This window comes from Heliconius melpomene, chromosome 10 (assembly GCF_056956725.1).
Source record: "Heliconius melpomene rosina isolate 202511_hmr_F chromosome 10, ASM5695672v1, whole genome shotgun sequence".
NCBI classification, from domain to species: domain Eukaryota; kingdom Metazoa; phylum Arthropoda; class Insecta; order Lepidoptera; family Nymphalidae; genus Heliconius; species Heliconius melpomene.
The window spans coordinates 5,870,619-5,887,338 of NC_140398.1; the positions used below are offsets into that span (position 1 = coordinate 5,870,619).

At 33.1% G+C, this 16,720-nt stretch overlaps 1 protein-coding gene across 1 annotated transcript; it reads right to left on the reverse strand.

Moving 5' to 3' along the window:
• Positions 1-471: 471 nt before the first annotated feature.
• On the reverse strand, positions 472-12,901 carry LOC146535308 (nose resistant to fluoxetine protein 6-like). The gene is made up of 14 exons (XM_085190808.1): positions 12,744-12,901; positions 8,458-8,679; positions 7,917-8,122; positions 6,908-7,116; positions 5,893-5,975; positions 5,455-5,636; positions 5,085-5,233; positions 4,383-4,551; positions 3,743-3,936; positions 3,020-3,167; positions 2,491-2,680; positions 1,824-1,966; positions 1,419-1,528; positions 472-932 (listed from the first exon to the last, which is right to left on the reverse strand). Exons 1-14 carry the CDS (start codon positions 12,793-12,795, stop codon positions 842-844), a joined length of 2,148 nt encoding a protein of 715 aa, XP_085046934.1. The 5' UTR covers positions 12,796-12,901; the 3' UTR covers positions 472-841.
• Positions 12,902-16,720: the final 3,819 nt, after the last annotated feature.

Genomic DNA, 16,720 nt, shown 5'->3' on the forward strand with positions numbered 1-16,720 from the left:
GGAGAAGATAGTCCATGTTCCTAGGATTAAGGAAGTGCCTTTTGAAGTCATCATATCATCGTACCCGTGGAGAAACCAGTGCCTTTTAAAGTTCCAGTTTACGTAACCATTATTCACACTAAAAAGGGATCTCATAAGATTTAATTTGCAATTATTTAGCCCAAAATTTCTCGGTTACTATGAATTATTTCTTTCAATTTAATTGGAAATTTCATTATAAAACTATATAATATAGATAATTTTGCTTATATTTTGTATATCCTCCCGCCGTTGGAAGTTATAATTTCTCGTTTTTGTTGTTATTTGTTGTTGTGTTTGTTAATATTGTTAATTGTTGTTGTTGTTGCGTGTCTGTGTTGTAAATATTCTTAATTATTTATAAGTGTTATAATAAAACTTTTATACAACAACATTTTTTTTTATTTAATAATAATTCACTCATTAAGATGATTTTTTGTTCATAAATATATTGCTATAATTGATTTCGGAAAACTGAATACCTAAGGCCCTAAGAAAATTACAATACGGTCGATGTGTCGTGGCGACTATAAATTTAAGCTTTTTGAAATTTTGCGCATTGTTCACTAGTAAAAAAATAATCAAAACCAAATCCAATTTGCACAACCATCTTCAGCTAACTTCAGGGCGACCACCCTCGTCGACTAAACTGTGCTAGCACAGAATGGGTAGTAAATTGAAGTAGCATTACAAGATAGCATTACAAGATAGTCAGCTATAAGTCAATTATAAAAGAAATAAAAGTTAAAGAAATACTAAATAAATTATACAATTTCAAAATGGACAAACATTTTCTATTAAAATGGAAAATATAAAACCATTTTCATAATATCTTCTTTTCGCTTGCTGTTTCTTCTTGTCTGAAGCCATTTTTAGTACTTGAGTCTTTCCTTTTTTGTGCACTGGAACTGTCTCTGGAAATTATATTAATAATGAATATTGTATATTTATTGAGAATTGTAAACGCGGTGGTTGTGGGTTCAATTCCCACTCGGTGGAATGAAATATTAAATATTTTTATTTTGTCGAGTTTCGCCGCTCACCACGCAACGTCTCAAGAATGCGACAGAAAGTGGGGAATTGAAGTGTCTTAATGACAGAGCGTCATAACATTAGGTTCCAAGATTCCCTCTGCCTACCCTGGTAAGAAGTGAGAAGCTAAAAAAATACTCTTTATGTACATCGTTTTATGTACTCTTCTACAGTACTTCACATTTCTAGGGTTTAACTTACTTATATTTTAACTTTAATATTACTAGAAGCTTCTATAGTTTAAATACAGACAGAGTTTTATACTCTACGCGCGTTTAACGCCGCTTTACTTTTACAAATTAAATGGTACATTATAAAATATATTGTATTTTTTGTAAAAAATAAAAAATATGAAACAAAATACGTACTTGTGGCTTATGAAAATATTTAATATTTTACCCATGGGTGCCTCCAAGAATATATGTAGCAATAAACTAAATAAATTAGACATCACGAGGACACCGAAACTCCATAGTAACTGAAAATCAAAAATTTTATTTCAAAATTATATAAAGCTAAATAAAGCTAAAATATTAACCTAAAATAAAGGAATTACTAGTTTAAATTAAGAAACATTTTTGTGTTGGATAGTTCATTTATCAAGCAATGCTTTAGGCTATATTACATCACGTTAATCGATGTAACCCACTGTACGTAGAAAATATTAAATATTTAATTTTGTCGAGAGGGAATCGAACCTACAACTCTCCTAAAAACATCAGGTAGTCGGTAATACATATATAAATGGATGTAGGAATATTAGAAAAACTTACCGACATATAGACGCTATACGTTAATGGCGTTCTGATAGTAGAAATGGCGAACGTGAAGACAAAGGTGTGCAAGAGATAAACACCATAAGATAACTTGCTGATGGGCACAAAAGCGTTCCATGTAAAAAATGTGTTCATTAAAGCTGTAATAGAACAATAATAACATATATATCTATGTACAGGAGTAACTTGATCGACGTCTATGGATCTTCAGAGATTTTCAGTGGTTCAGCAGATATTTTGGCATTTGGTGATTTTTTCGAAAAATCGGAGTCTTGAAAATCGGCAAGTACAGCGCGACTGTCGTGTCTGTGCCCGTGATTTTATTCCTCAATATAGCCCATTAAAATCTTGGAAATAACGTCGAAATAAAAATATATTTTTATAATAATAAAGCTCAATTTAACAAAACCTTACAGAGGATGTAGCGGGGAAAAATACTGGCGAATATTTTTTTGAAATAATTTTAAAATCATTTAATAAACTACAACACAATACACCAAATAAAATCATTAAGCCTACACATGGAAAGCGCCTAATAGGTGTTTAATTATGTAATGTAACTAATTAGAAATTTAATTGTATTTTCTTTGTGTTATATATATTAAATATTTATTAACATTAAAGATTATATTCTTAAAAAAAATATATCTTTAAATATACTCACGCACTGTACCGTACTCGCATATCATTATAATAGCAGCGATGGCAGCCCCCCACACACTTCTATTCAATGAAATGAAAATAGCTGTTTCCAAAGCATTATAGGGCCCGTCCTCGTCGTGGAAAGCACTTCCCATAGTTGTCACCTTTGTGGCTGTAAATACTGCTGTATAGAACCCTACGACTGACCAGAGCTGGAAAATGTTAAAGTAGATGTACATAGTAAATTTCATATTGAGTACCGGAACTCAACACTGCGCTTTGTTTTGTTACCAGTGCGAAGAAATTAATATAATTCTTACTCTCGAGTGGGAATCAAACCCAAAACCGTCGTGCTATATTTTTATGCTTTATCCCTAGCAGTGAAAGGGAATCAAATTCGTCATCATTCGTCGCAAGATCAAATTTTTGAAAATTACGTTTGAGATTATATTGAATTCTATTAGAATTAAATAAAATTATTAATAATTAACTCACGCTACGGTTAGTACTTTAAATATGGTTAATATGTCTTTAAAAGTTAATTGATTTACCTTAGGTATAATATTCCTGTGATTCACAGGTTTATATACAGATAGAATGTATCCCGCTATAATACCTACAAAGTACGGACCGGCTCTAAAATGACTCCACATGTAAGTAGGATTTGCGAATAAAGTCTTGCGATACTCTCTGATATTCCTAAAATTAAAATAAGTACAAGTTTACAAAACAAATTAGTTGTTAATAAGCCAAGTTTAATAGTTATTAATAAAATAATTTTCAATAAGATTTCATTCCACAAAAAAATGTTAGGGTTCATCTTTTGCTAAATTCTGGAGGCATTGCCTGTTAAGTGGCAAAACTCAACGCCGCGCTTTGCCTCTACACCAGAGTGAAGAAATGAAAATATAAATTTAAATAAATATTTCATCTCCTCGAGTGGGGATACTTAACTATATACTGATACACATTTTGTGCCCCTACGCCACGAATGGCCTCAAATCGTGTTTAAGACTGCAGTATAGTCAACACAGCAATCAGCATTACATAACAGTCAAAATATCAATCAACAAATTGAAATACTTTTTTTGAGTGTAGCTTTTGTTTAGTGTTTGTCGGCGAGAAAGATGCAATAGGTTTCAAGATCCAATTTCTTTTCAATAATTATAAAATTTAAAATATTTATATTTTAAACTATTTATAATTTTATTCTTTTACCTGAAGTTACATACTTCAGGTTTAGAAAAAATAAAATGATTATTTATGTAACTTACTTTATATTAAATAATGGTGCAGGTGGCAGTTGGTGTTGATAAGCATAAATTCCAGGCAAAATAGTAGCTAATAAAAATGTCATACTGAAAAGTATTATTCCCATGCGTTTATTTTTTGTGTAAATCCAGTATAGTATTGCACTCACTATAGTCAAATGAAAATCACATGGTATAGTCCATAAAACGGGGTAGCACTGAAATAAAAAATATATATATAAATTAAGAATTTACATAATTTTTTTTTTAAATTCATTATTATATTAGATTCATCGATTTATTCATCATAATTTTGTGTAGAGTGAGGTAAGGAGAATGAACTTAGTGTTGAAACACTCTGTTATCTGTTCCATATTTTTTTTTTGAGAAATTATATGTTGAGCTTAACGCCATGCTTTGTTTTACTATATCAAGAATATTTAATAATTACTTGTTGATGTAGACATAATTAACAATAGAATGTTTTTAAATAAAAAAAAACAAAATCAAAATTTAAATCAAAAAAATTTAATCAAAAAAAAAATAAATTAACGGCTCATTATTTAATTTAATTTTTAAAGATCATTGACATTCATATAAGAATATAAAAGTGGGTGAATCCGCAGGTAAATGCTAGTAGGTATAATAACAAATATGTATTTACCATATTAGTAGTGTCTATATAATTGCCCACCATCAGCAAGTTGGCCCACCAGTTTTTGTCACAAGCTGATTTTTCTACTTTAGCTAGCTTTGTAAACAGTGGTCCTGAACCGACGTAAATTAAAACATTTGATGCAAATAATAAGAATAATCCTGTTATCCAAAGAAGTCTGTAATGAAAAATAAAAAAATATTTCAACTTCTTTTAAATAAAATTTTCATTTTTTTATAACTCTACGCTATACCGCTCATGTAGAGTGCTAGTATTAAGTCACTTTGATTCCTATTTTTTAGATATTGATTATGATTTAGCTGCAGAACCCAATCAAATATAAATAATTCTGTTCTGTTGTATTCTGTTCTTTAATTATGGCGCTTCAAGCGTGCTATAAATAATTCACTAGTTCTACTGATTTTGATGTATTTCTTATTTAATTTTATGGTTGAAATTAATTTACAATTGACTCCGATTAAGTATATTCTTTTTATGCTTTACACTTTATCTCATATCGCACCTACAGAATTATAGTGACCTAATTAAAAAAATTGCATTTTTTGTAAAGCATTTTGAGTATACAATGCAGCAGGAAAATAAATAAAAATAAGAAAAAATCCTAATATCATATTTTAACAGTCATTTACAACTAACTTCAGGGGGGCCACGATTCGTCTGCCGTAATGTATATAAAAATAAATACATAACCTTAAATATCGCTTAGCAAGTATCACGAGTGGATTAAAGTTTTTGATCTTCATTATTCCTCTCATAAGTAATAATCCGGACATCATGAGGAATGTATCCACTAATACCTCGGAATGATAGAAATTTGAAAATCCATATTGATCTATATCCTGTAAGAAAAAAATATATTTTCTATTCTTTCTATGATTATAACGTATCTAGTATTAAAACACCTCGTTCCCATTAAGATAAACGTTCCCCATTTTTTGCTGATTACGAGGCATTACGTGTTGAGTGGCGGAACTCAACGCTTCGCTTTGCCTCGTTACCGGAGCAACTTACCTAAAATAATATAAAACAACTGCCAAGTTAGTTAAAGAACTCTACTCACTATATCAACCTGTAAACTATTTCCAGGTATTATCCAAAGTGTGACAAACCATATATGCAAGGCCACTATTATAAAAGAAGTTAGGGCCCGTACACCGTGCATTGTTTTGATATCGTTTTCATCACTCTTCGTTAAATATGTCATATTTGTATATAAATGTACTGCGTCTAAAAATCTACCACCTGGAAAAAAAAAATCTACATTAAACTTTTAATGTATCTTTGAACATAATTCTTGTATAGTGCAAAATACATCACTTAATATTTCTTATAATTTGCAATCATTAGTAAAAAATGGACGACATGAACAAAAACACAACAACTTACAAATAAGAATCAACAATCATATTTTTATATCGAACTTGGGTTTCATTTTTACATCTATGTTTTTCATGGAATGTTGATTAGTATAACAAGAAATGTATTTGATTCTACTTACCGATAGAGTTTGAATTACTAGACGTCTCATCTTTTAAAATGTTGCATACAATGATAGTTGCAATTATTGCTAACAGAAATGTCCTGAAAAACACATATTGTAACTAATTAATATAGACTCTTAATCTAACCAATTATTATATATTTGACAATACATAGATAGGCATATTACTTTGTATTTTTTTTTTTGCATTTATTTTGACTGTAATTATACTGGAGTAGAGTAGTTCTACGCAACAAGGATGATTATTTTGAATCAAAACTCAAATATATACGAAAAGATTATAATTATAATATTTAATAAAAAATTATAATATTTTTCAGATTAGATTAGAGAGACCTTTGTACTAAGGCACTCCATTCCCACTTCTCGTCTAATTTTCGAGACATTAAGTGTTCAGTGCCGCAACTCGTGGCCTCGCCTTATCTGGTTACCAGAGCTAGGAAATGAAAATAATTTATTCCCCAATTGGGAATCGAATCCACAACCATCGCTTTTACAGGCATACGCTGTGCCGCTATTGCTACTGCTAGTCTATATATATAAAAGGACTTGTCCTCACTGACTGAGGTAAGACGCACGCACAGCCGTAACCGCTGTGCGTAGAAACGGTAAATTTGGATAAATGTTTACTTTCGGAATCTGGACATCCACTAAGAAGGGATTTTGAAAAATTTTAACCCTAAAGGGGTGAAATAGGGGTTCAAAGTTTATATGGAAAAAAATTTAAATCGACACCGATTTTTATAAAATTTGAAATTTAGATTTTTAAAAGTATTTAATTGAACACGTGTTTCATTGTTTTCTAGAATTCTCCCCCTAAGGGTGCAAATAAGGGGTTGAAAGTTTGTATGGAAGAATCTTTAAATCGCCACCGATTTTTGTAAAATTTGAAATTTAGACTCTTAAAAATATCTCATTGAACACATGTTTCATGAGTTATTAGAATTCACCCTTAAATACGCAAGCAAAGCTGCGCGCGTCCGCTAGTAATACTATAATTTCCTTAACTTACATAACAATATAGTACTTCGTGGAATATTCGACGGAAGTGCCGGCGAGCTGGCAGTGGTCGACGCTTATGTCCACTTCCGGTAAGGTTCCAAGATGCCCGTCTTCAAAGAGGACTTTCACGAATTTCTGAATTGATTTCGTCTCGCATTCAGATGGCATGCACACACCTAGCGTCATTTCGTTGAATGTCACCCCATGTGCAGAAATTGACTGGAAATTAGAAATTAAATAGCTGTGATAAATATTACTAATTAATTAATAATAGGGTATGAGTGAAGGTATATACAGACAAACATGTATTATTATTATGATTCTCTTTGAAAATTCTCGAGTTCCCAGGAACTCACCCAACCCAGTCTTTTGAAAGGCTTGCGCGGGGTGTATATTCGATATGTAGACTTAGAGAATTCATAAACGTTTCGCTCCCAGGTTCCTTCTATAAGTAACCACAGATACTTAATTCCTCAGAGATGGTATATGGATAATGGAGCGTAAAGGGACAATAGCAAAATATTAAAAACTAAAATTTGGCTATGGAATTGAGTTTAGATGAACTTCCTATTGGGCTATTAAATGAGACTAACTGAGTTCCACGCAAACTAAGGCCAAAAAAAAGTATTTATATATTGAATATATTTTATCCTTTGTTATTGGATAAAGAGATTTAGAGTTAAAATTTCTAATATTTTTGTTTAATGTAATTCAAAACAAAATAATTGGGCCATGTTTTGTTTAAAAAGTACTAGTTAGTATGTCATGTTTGAAAATTACGTAATATTTAATTAGAACAGCTTAACGACAATAAAAGTTAGAAAACGTTGCTTGAGGCCATTTGACATAAACGATGTTAAAACTTTACTATCGGACCTACGTATTTATCAAAATTAAAAAAATATACCGGTATTAAATTACCGGTATTATCCTACCTACCCTGCTGTTTGTGGGATACAGCGTCATCATCATCATCATCATCATTGCTGATTACCGGTATTATAAAAAAATTGACTGACCTTAGTGTATACGTCTGCAGAACTATGAGGGTCAATAGATATTTTCTTTAATTCTTCCTTAAAAAACTTAAAATCAGCTAGACAGTATTGGGTTCGATATTCTGGATGAGTTTTCAGCCACGGCGCCTTCATACATTGGTCGTAGTGGCCCAAGTTGTATCTTGACCCGAAAAACAATCCTGTGGAGCTTTGCATTGAATCCCATACTGAAAATGATAATGATATATTGTTAATTTTAGACATTTAACTTTGTTATAAAAGAGCAGAAAATACAAATGTTATTTATATATTCAAATATTTATTAAATAAATTTATTGAAAGCTACACATATATTACTGATATTTTATTTTTATATCTTTCTTTTTATAGTAAAGCAGAAGGAAGGGTTAATAAGACATTCCTGTGGACAAATTTTCGAGAATTGTGAGATGAGTGTTAAACCTCAACGTTGATTTGTCTTGTTACCAGAGCGACAAAATGAAAATAATTCATGTCGTTTAGTAATCTTCAATCTATATTTAGATATCGTCAAAATACTCACTCCATGTCGCCCATAATGTGGAATTTTTAACATTGGTCATAATATTTAGTATTTTTCCATAGCACACGTTTTCATCAGGCTCCCATTGTTCATGTTTAAGGTTATTCATAAGAAGATCTATATGAGACATTCTGTTTCCATTCTCTGATTTTAAAGGAAAATGTTGCTCTGATCCAGTATTGGTTTTAGAACAAGAATCTTTTTGTGATAATACTTCATTTCCTGAAAAAATAATTACATATCATTATTAAAAAAATTATGAAGCAAGAGTAAGTGATAAGATGGGCAGGAAGAGAATTCGGTTGATCACGTAAAAAGAATGAGGAATGAAATGAGGAAGGTCACGTAAAAAGAATGAGGATCCCCCGGAGGGTATATCTAAAAATGTTGATGACTGTGAAAGAATGAGGTAGGCAGAGAGCGGGGTGCAGCTAGGGATAAAGATTATCTGGCAAATCGTTTTAAAAAACAAGACATCTAGAATCTCATATGCCCGATTACCAATTCAGCATATTATGTAAGAAAGTATCTAAAATTTTTTGACTGCTATCAAAAAAGCTGTTGCCTGCTATTTGCTCATAGTAGGAAGAGAGAACCGAGTGTTAAGACACTGCATTCCCCATTTTCCGTTTCGGGGTATTACGTGTTGAGTGGCGGAACTCCGGGCCAAAAAAAAGTCGACAGTAGAAGAAAAACTATCATACATAGAAGCAAAAAAAAACAAAGACACTTTAAAAAACTATAATGTTTTATCTTTGTTAGATTTGTGTTATACTGATTAAGTAAAGAAATCTCTAACGTATTTTATTGAGGAATTACTTAATTATATTTTTTAAAGTTAAGCTACTGAGCAAAAAAGTTGTAAAAAAATATTGATCATTTAAATATACTTTTTTTACTTGAAGTTGTTTTATATATTTTTACCAATAACTAGAAAACAACTAAATATATTCATAAAAGAATTACACACTAATTACTAATTACCAAGGCCGCGACGCTTTATCTATATATATAAAATCGAAAGGTCACTCACTCATCACAAAACTCAGAAACTACATGTGCTAGGAATCTCAAATTTTGTATAGGAGTTACTTATAGGACTTATGTGCTCGCTAAGACGGGAATTTGTAATATTCGACTTCTAAGTTGTTGTTTTTGGGGTTGAAAGTTTGTATGAAACTTCGTTACTACAAATGCTACTCATGGAGACAGAAATTAATAATAACGTAGTTCACGCAGGCGAAGCCGCAGGCGGGCCGCTAGTACATACATATATGCGAACGAATAAATAATATAAATCGACGTAAAAATTGCAATGTAATAAGATTAAGCAACATATGAAACAAAAACAAATTAAGATTTATATCGATTACCCCGGTAAATAAATATATGAATAATTAACATTTGTCAAAGTTCAGTTGTCGCGTGTTATCTTTACACTTCTGACATTGTTGCAGTGTAGTAGTGTAGTGTACTTGTAAATGAAATTAAATTAATACATTTGTTTTGGGAACATTTACGTCGATGATTTTGTTAGTCCGTTTCAAGTAAGATATCAGATGAAAGGGCTCTGGCTAAGCTAAGCCTGAAAGCTGAAGCCTGAAGCTCGAGACCTCCAATTTTAGTACGGGAACCTCGGTGGACGAGCCCGATTCGCGCTTGTCCTGTTTTTTTTATTCAAAATTATTTTTATGTTTGATTGCCTCATAAACTTCACTGTGTAGTCTATGTAATATATGACTCATATTTTTATTAAAGGTATAGGCATTAAAGGTATATTACATACATAATTAAATATTTTGAAATTATATTTTTGTATATAAATTAATATTTCAAGTCTTTGAAGGTCAAACTTGCAAATGATTTAAGTGCAACACTGACGCGGACGTAATAAAGCAGACGAATATGTTTCATTTTAGCGGCCGTGGTGGCACCGTGGCGCAGCGTGGGAGTGTAAACGCGATGGTTGAGGGTTCGATTTCCGCTCGGGGATATAAATAATTTTCATCTGGCTCTAGTAGCAAGACAAAGCGTGGGGTTGAGATTTTCAATTTAAAAAAAAAACATGTTCTATTAAACTTATGTAGAAATGAAAACGATGTTAGCGGTGGCTATTAGTTTATATAGGTACATTTGCATTATGAAGAAGAAATCTAAGCCATATTTCTGCTAGAAGGTTATCGCTGGCATGTGGGTATGATGAGATATTATAGGAATTAGATAATATTTGAGGACAATGATATCTTTTAAAGATTAGAAAACAAACTAAGTTTCATCAAAATCGATTTTGTATTTTTTAAATGTGAATATACAGGGTGGAAGAGGCAGCGCTCCTTTTACTGAAACTGCATATAGGGTAAAATATTTCATAAAAAGAAATAATCAAGGTACCTCAACAGTTTGGACGTAGGATTTTTTTTTCATTTCACGATTTTTAACCATATCTGTATTTCGTGTGACGCACACATAAGCGTACGACGTTGCCGCTTTGACAGGTAAGTGTGTGTGTGCCTATGTTATACTTTACAAATCGCGTTTTATTCTAAAACGATAATTTTATCATTTATTTTGTTTGAAAAAATAACTTTTTCATTTTTGGGAATTATTTTTTTTCTGAATTATTTTAGGCTTTTATAGAGTAGTTAAAACTGTGGTTTTATTTAAAGTGGTGCTGACAATTCCACCCTGTATAACAGATAGCTAATTGACAGGCCTTGGAAGTCGGCTTATTTATTTTTTAATTGCTTTATTTACTCATAATAAATAATTATGCCTCCTGATGTGAAGTTGCAGAAATTATCAGTAGTTTTATAAGCCCCAAACAATGTATGCTTCATAAGTAATATTAATTATTGATTGCGATCGAAATTTTTTATAGTAGTCAGTTAATGATGTACTGACAACTAAGTATTCACTTAGTTATCTTAATATGTCATACAAATTTTATTATTGTCATAAATTAATGAAAACATTATTAAACATACCTATACATTTACTTTTTACAATTTATAAAAGAAATGACTGGCTTAAAAGCCGTCATGGCGCAGATGCACAAGGCCGTGACTGTAACGTACGTACAAACGTGACGGTTGTGGGTTTAATTCCCACTCGGGGACGTGAATATTAATATTTACATTTCCTCGCTCTGATAATTGGTATGTGTGTACTGTGGTATTGAGTTTCGCCACTCAACAGACAATGTCTCAAGAACAGTGAAAAGTGGGAAGTAGAAGTATTTTAATGAGGGAACTCTCCGCTCTATGTTCGTGTTTAGTGGTGGAACTGAACGGCACTAAAGCAAAGGAATGAAATTCATTAAAAATATTTATATAATCATTCCCCCGAGAAGAAATCGAATCTACTTCCGTCATTTCTCCGAATAAACAACCTGTAACATTAAAGTCACACGCTTGTTTCTGGTCTCATAATCTATTAATGATTACCCAGTTTTACTGCTATTGCAAATTTAATGTATTACAAAAAAATACAATAAAAATATTATTAGTACCTACTTTTTTGTAACAATCATATTAAATTTGCAATAGCAGTAAATCGGGGTCAAATTTAGCCACGTTTAAATATTTTTTTTCGATGTCAATTATTATCTAATTAGTAAGTACTTATTTATATATAGTATGCGCCTATTGGCAGAAGCGACCGACAGTCAACGAATACCTGAAACTGCCGGTCTTAGAGCACTGAATCAATTGGGGGAGTGTGGAGGAGCAAGAAAGGATTCCTTAAAATGCCTACAGATACGAAGAAACAAGCTTTTATACACAGAAATTAAATTCTTGTTGAATGGCGGAACTTAACGCCGTGCCGTTAAAATTATATGCTTAATAAAAGTAATATAAAGTGCTTTAAGTGTTAGGCAGATTTTATTAAAACACTTCTTTCTACACTTTTGCACTTATACTTTGTGCTTTTTAACATGTTTAAATTCTATGGAAGGAAAAATATTACTTTGGAAATTGAAAAGAAATCGAACCCGCAATCATTAAATTTACAGTAAGAAGCTGCTCCACGGCTCGGTCTTTAGCTTCAGTGTTAAGACATTCTGATCCTACTAAGACACTTTCCCCAGAATGGAAGTTCCCCAATTTCCAGAGAAAGGAAAAATATTTAATTTTCCAAAAATATAAAATATTTAACGAATCAGATTATTTAATGAAACAGAATTTACTAGAATCAGAATCGAACCCAAAACCTGTCGCGTACGACTGTAATACCTCGAAATTTGCATTCAATCATAATGCATAATAAATGTCCAAAAAATAACTTACCAAATAAAATAAACACTAACACAATTAACGTATTTGAATTGTAAAGAATCATAATGTTTAAGGTAATCTAACTATGAAATTTTAAATGTGAAACAAAAAAACACTTATTAATTTTATGTAAATTAAATAATATGTGTTCGAGACCAGTGCTTATTGAAGACTGGTTTCGTTCTGATAATATTTTTATTCTTCTTACTATATATTTGATGCCATCGTGGCGCAGCGGCACAAGGGTGTCACTGCAACGCGACGGTTGTGGATTCGATCCTTACTCGAGAAAGTGAAATATTTATTTACGTTTATATTTCCATTTCTTCGCTCTGGTGTCGAGGCAAAGCGCGGCGTTGAGTTCTGCCACTCAACACGCAATGCCTCCAGAATTCGGCAGAAAGTGGGGAACGGAGTGTCTTAACACTAAGTTCCCTCTGCCTACTCTGCTGTGTGCGGGATACAGCGTGAAGCTCAAACCAAATAAATAGCACTGAACAACGACGGTGACATTACATGTACTGGCTTGTGCTATCTGAGTTTGTCTTGAAATATTCTGTTTCTTATTATTTTTTAAGCCCTATGGTATTATAGTTTAAAATTATCAGTTATTATTTTAATAACTAGAAATATTGTTACATAGGTCAAACAGTTAAGACTCAAGGTGGTTAATTATATTATGCACTTCAATGCTTAGAATTTATTTATTAATTATTTAATTAAATAGTAGTTAATACTTTCCATGACGTTAAAAGCGAATCAATGAAGGCCGTTAGTATTTAATACCTTCAAGTCACACTAAGGGATTTTTTTTTTAAACTTTTTTTAGCTTCGCTCGGCAGCCCCTCTCTCATCGCCCGCTGCAATGATAAAAAAAACTGTTTAAAGTCTTTTTTGTATATTATAGCTTCTACAGTACTTCCTCATACATAATATTCTTGAATTCATCATGCTTTATAAAAATCATTGCAACACCTCGTTTTAGGATTCCCTGGGGTTCCGTTAAGCGGGACCCTACGGGAAACGTACTTATAATAAAGATTCGGGGGCAAGTATGTTCTTTTTTACCATAATTCAAAGCACGGTAAATTCTTTAATTAAAAAAATGCACCATAAAATATCTTTTGAGACGTTAACACACTACCTTCTCTGTATACCTTGGATATGTGAGGAGTATAAGGCATTCATTTTTACATTTTATTGGCAAAAATTGTTATGATAGTATTTTTTTGCTATTAAGAATTTTTGCTGCCTGCTGCCTAACTTGATGTTCGAATGTCTAAATATATTTATATACCCTCAGGGTTATTTGATAACGTAGCATATACGACGCCTTTATTAATATTATAGCAATAACATTATCTGTATATAATAATACAATTATTTTGATTTACTGGCCGAGAACCTAAAGATATAACTACTGAAACATAAAACGTTGATTCAAGAGATCAAGAGATTCATAAATTATATATCTTTGAATAAAATCGGCATCTCAAGATCGACCTCGGAGTTGAGAGTGGCTACGGCTCTAACATAGATTATTTCTCAGATGTTAACTTAGAACAACGTAAATGTAACTATTTTATTAGATATATTACATGTTAATTATATAATATTACATACTAGCGACCCTCTTGCGGCTTCGCCCGCCTTAACTACTGAATTATTCATATAATGTAAGTTTGCAAAGCACTTAAGATAATGTGAAAATTAATTAAACCCTAATGCAACCCGCATTTTCGTAATTCCAATAAGAATTTTCCAATTGTTTTAAAATAAACACAAATAAATAACACAAATAACAAAAAACTTAAACGAAAAAAATTATAAACAACAGACTACCTACTATTTATTCTCTTACCCAAAAATACTTAAACGAAAGATGTAACCAACTATGTCGCGTGGAAATACATTATAATTATTGGATAACTCCAAAATACGTGCAATCACTTCTAAATTTACTTTGCCAGGCGCAGAATTGAAGCATTCTCTCGGCCATCTCCGTAGTTGCTCAGAACGACATCAGAGCGTTGGTCCGACCGTGGTCCCAGGCGAAAACCTGCTTTAGAGCAGACACATGGAAGGGGAGGGGATTGGAATTGAACACTCGGTTTCTTGAGGAAGGCCTAGATTAAACGACCAAGATGACTGCTCATGAGTCGGATTTGGAGGAGGATAGAAAGTTCCTCGGAAGAAGACGTCTGACCTCGGGCGGCCGGGTATGCGGAGTGCTGCTCCTTAGGTGCAGGTGACCCGATACACCGGCGCAACGGAATACGTTGGACGCGAGGCGACCAATGTGTACCTCTAGGGTTTCTATTTTTAGGTTGCGGTGAGTGGCGCGTGGTGTTCACGTAGTATGGTGCCTGCGTCACTCGCCGGAGGGTGAGGTTCCGTACGACCTACAGGATTCCTCGTTGAGTAATACTCGCTAGGGCATTGTGATGTCATCAATGTATAGTTCGTAGAGAGCAGATGACAAAACTCTGACTGGGACAACGGCAGCGATCGGGTCGCTGCTAGCACTCTCAACTCTCACGCAAAATGTCCTGTCACTTACAAAGCAGAGCGGCAAAGACATGCGCGACGTGCTGGGGGGTGCCCGCTCTGAGCACTTTATGAAGTAAGCCCGGGTGCCAGACGCGGTAGAATACGCGTGCTACGTCAAGGAAGACTGCTATTGCACACTCATACTCTCTCTCGGTTGATCACTGTTGCGTAGTTTACCCAGAGTGGTATACCCGCTCGCCAAACTGCTCGCTTTGTGGGTGGATGTGTGACTGAAGAAGAGAGAGGAGTAACTTCTCGAACAACTTGGCGACCGTACTAAGAAGGATTATAGATCGATATCCCTCAGCAGCATAATGAGCAGGCCTTCCTTCCATGCCCGGGGGAAAGAAGCCAGGCGGGTGCGGCGGATTCACTATTATAAGCAAAATGTTGCGGGGCACGACGGACGCGTGGTGGGCGGCGAACCGTTAATCAGCAAAGATTTTTTAGTACTGTAATTTTAAATCTGTGTTACTAATCTTTTCAAGTACTTATTATTAACAAAAACCTACCTACTAATAACTAATACAAAAAATATGAAACCAATATCGCGCTGAAATAATACATTTAACTGAAATTATTCAATATGTGATACGCATCTAAATCTTCTTTGCTATAGAGGCAGGCGGGTTTTTTTTCGAGCTTGTGGTTAATGCTGTTAAAACAGCGACACCCGTTGGGTAGGCACTACGTGGCTGCCTGTGAGGAAAATTAAATAGAATGCATCGGCCGGGAATCGAACCCGGGCCGCCCGCATGGCAGGCGAGCATTCTACCACTGAACCACCGATGACTGCTCATCACGCGCTTGTGTATAAATAAGAAAAACGTCGCGAGGCGCGTTTCGCAGCAAGGATGTTTTAGTATTTTAACAACTTCTAAAGTACTTATTAAAATGAAAAAACAGTAAAAGACAGTTCATCTACATTAAATGGCCAACGTAACTAACATACTTATTTCTATGCTAAGAGTAAGGGATAAGTAAAACTTGAGTCGGCACAGCTGATGAGTCAACGGCGTGATGTGTCAACAATTAAATGCGTTTTTCTCTAAAACTATTCGCAATTTCGAAATAGTGTAAAAAGCAAATTTTATCTTCGTTTAACGTAGAAAATTAATAAAGTATTTTAAAGGATAAGGATTAATACCATTATGGAAAAATATCCCTCACAATAAAAAATATATTGAAATTACTATTTTTAGACAGAAATATGATCACTACACGTTATCCTTAAAAGATAAAAATATGCTCTCGCGGACTTTTTTGTAGATCTTATTAAGAGGAACAATACTCCAGTACATTATTTTCATGTACGACTTACGATTAAAGCAGCGCATGCGCGAAAGTGTCTCAACGGGTAGGACTTTAGACACATTTATCGTATTTATGTTAATTTACATAAGAATGTACAAATAATAAACTATATATAAACCTTCCCT

Bases quoted from the DNA above. Each gene is read 5' to 3' on its own strand.
- LOC146535308 (XM_085190808.1), bottom strand. From the start codon at position 12,795: ATGATTCTTTACAATTCAAATACGTTAATTGTGTTAGTGTTTATTTTA. The intron at 5,976-6,907 runs GTAAGTTAAGGA...TGTGTTTTTCAG, and splicing joins ACGAAGTACTATATTGTTAT to GACATTTCTGTTAGCAATAA. The intron at 933-1,418 runs GTACGTATTTTG...TATAATTTCCAG, and splicing joins AATATTTTCATAAGCCACAA to AGACAGTTCCAGTGCACAAA.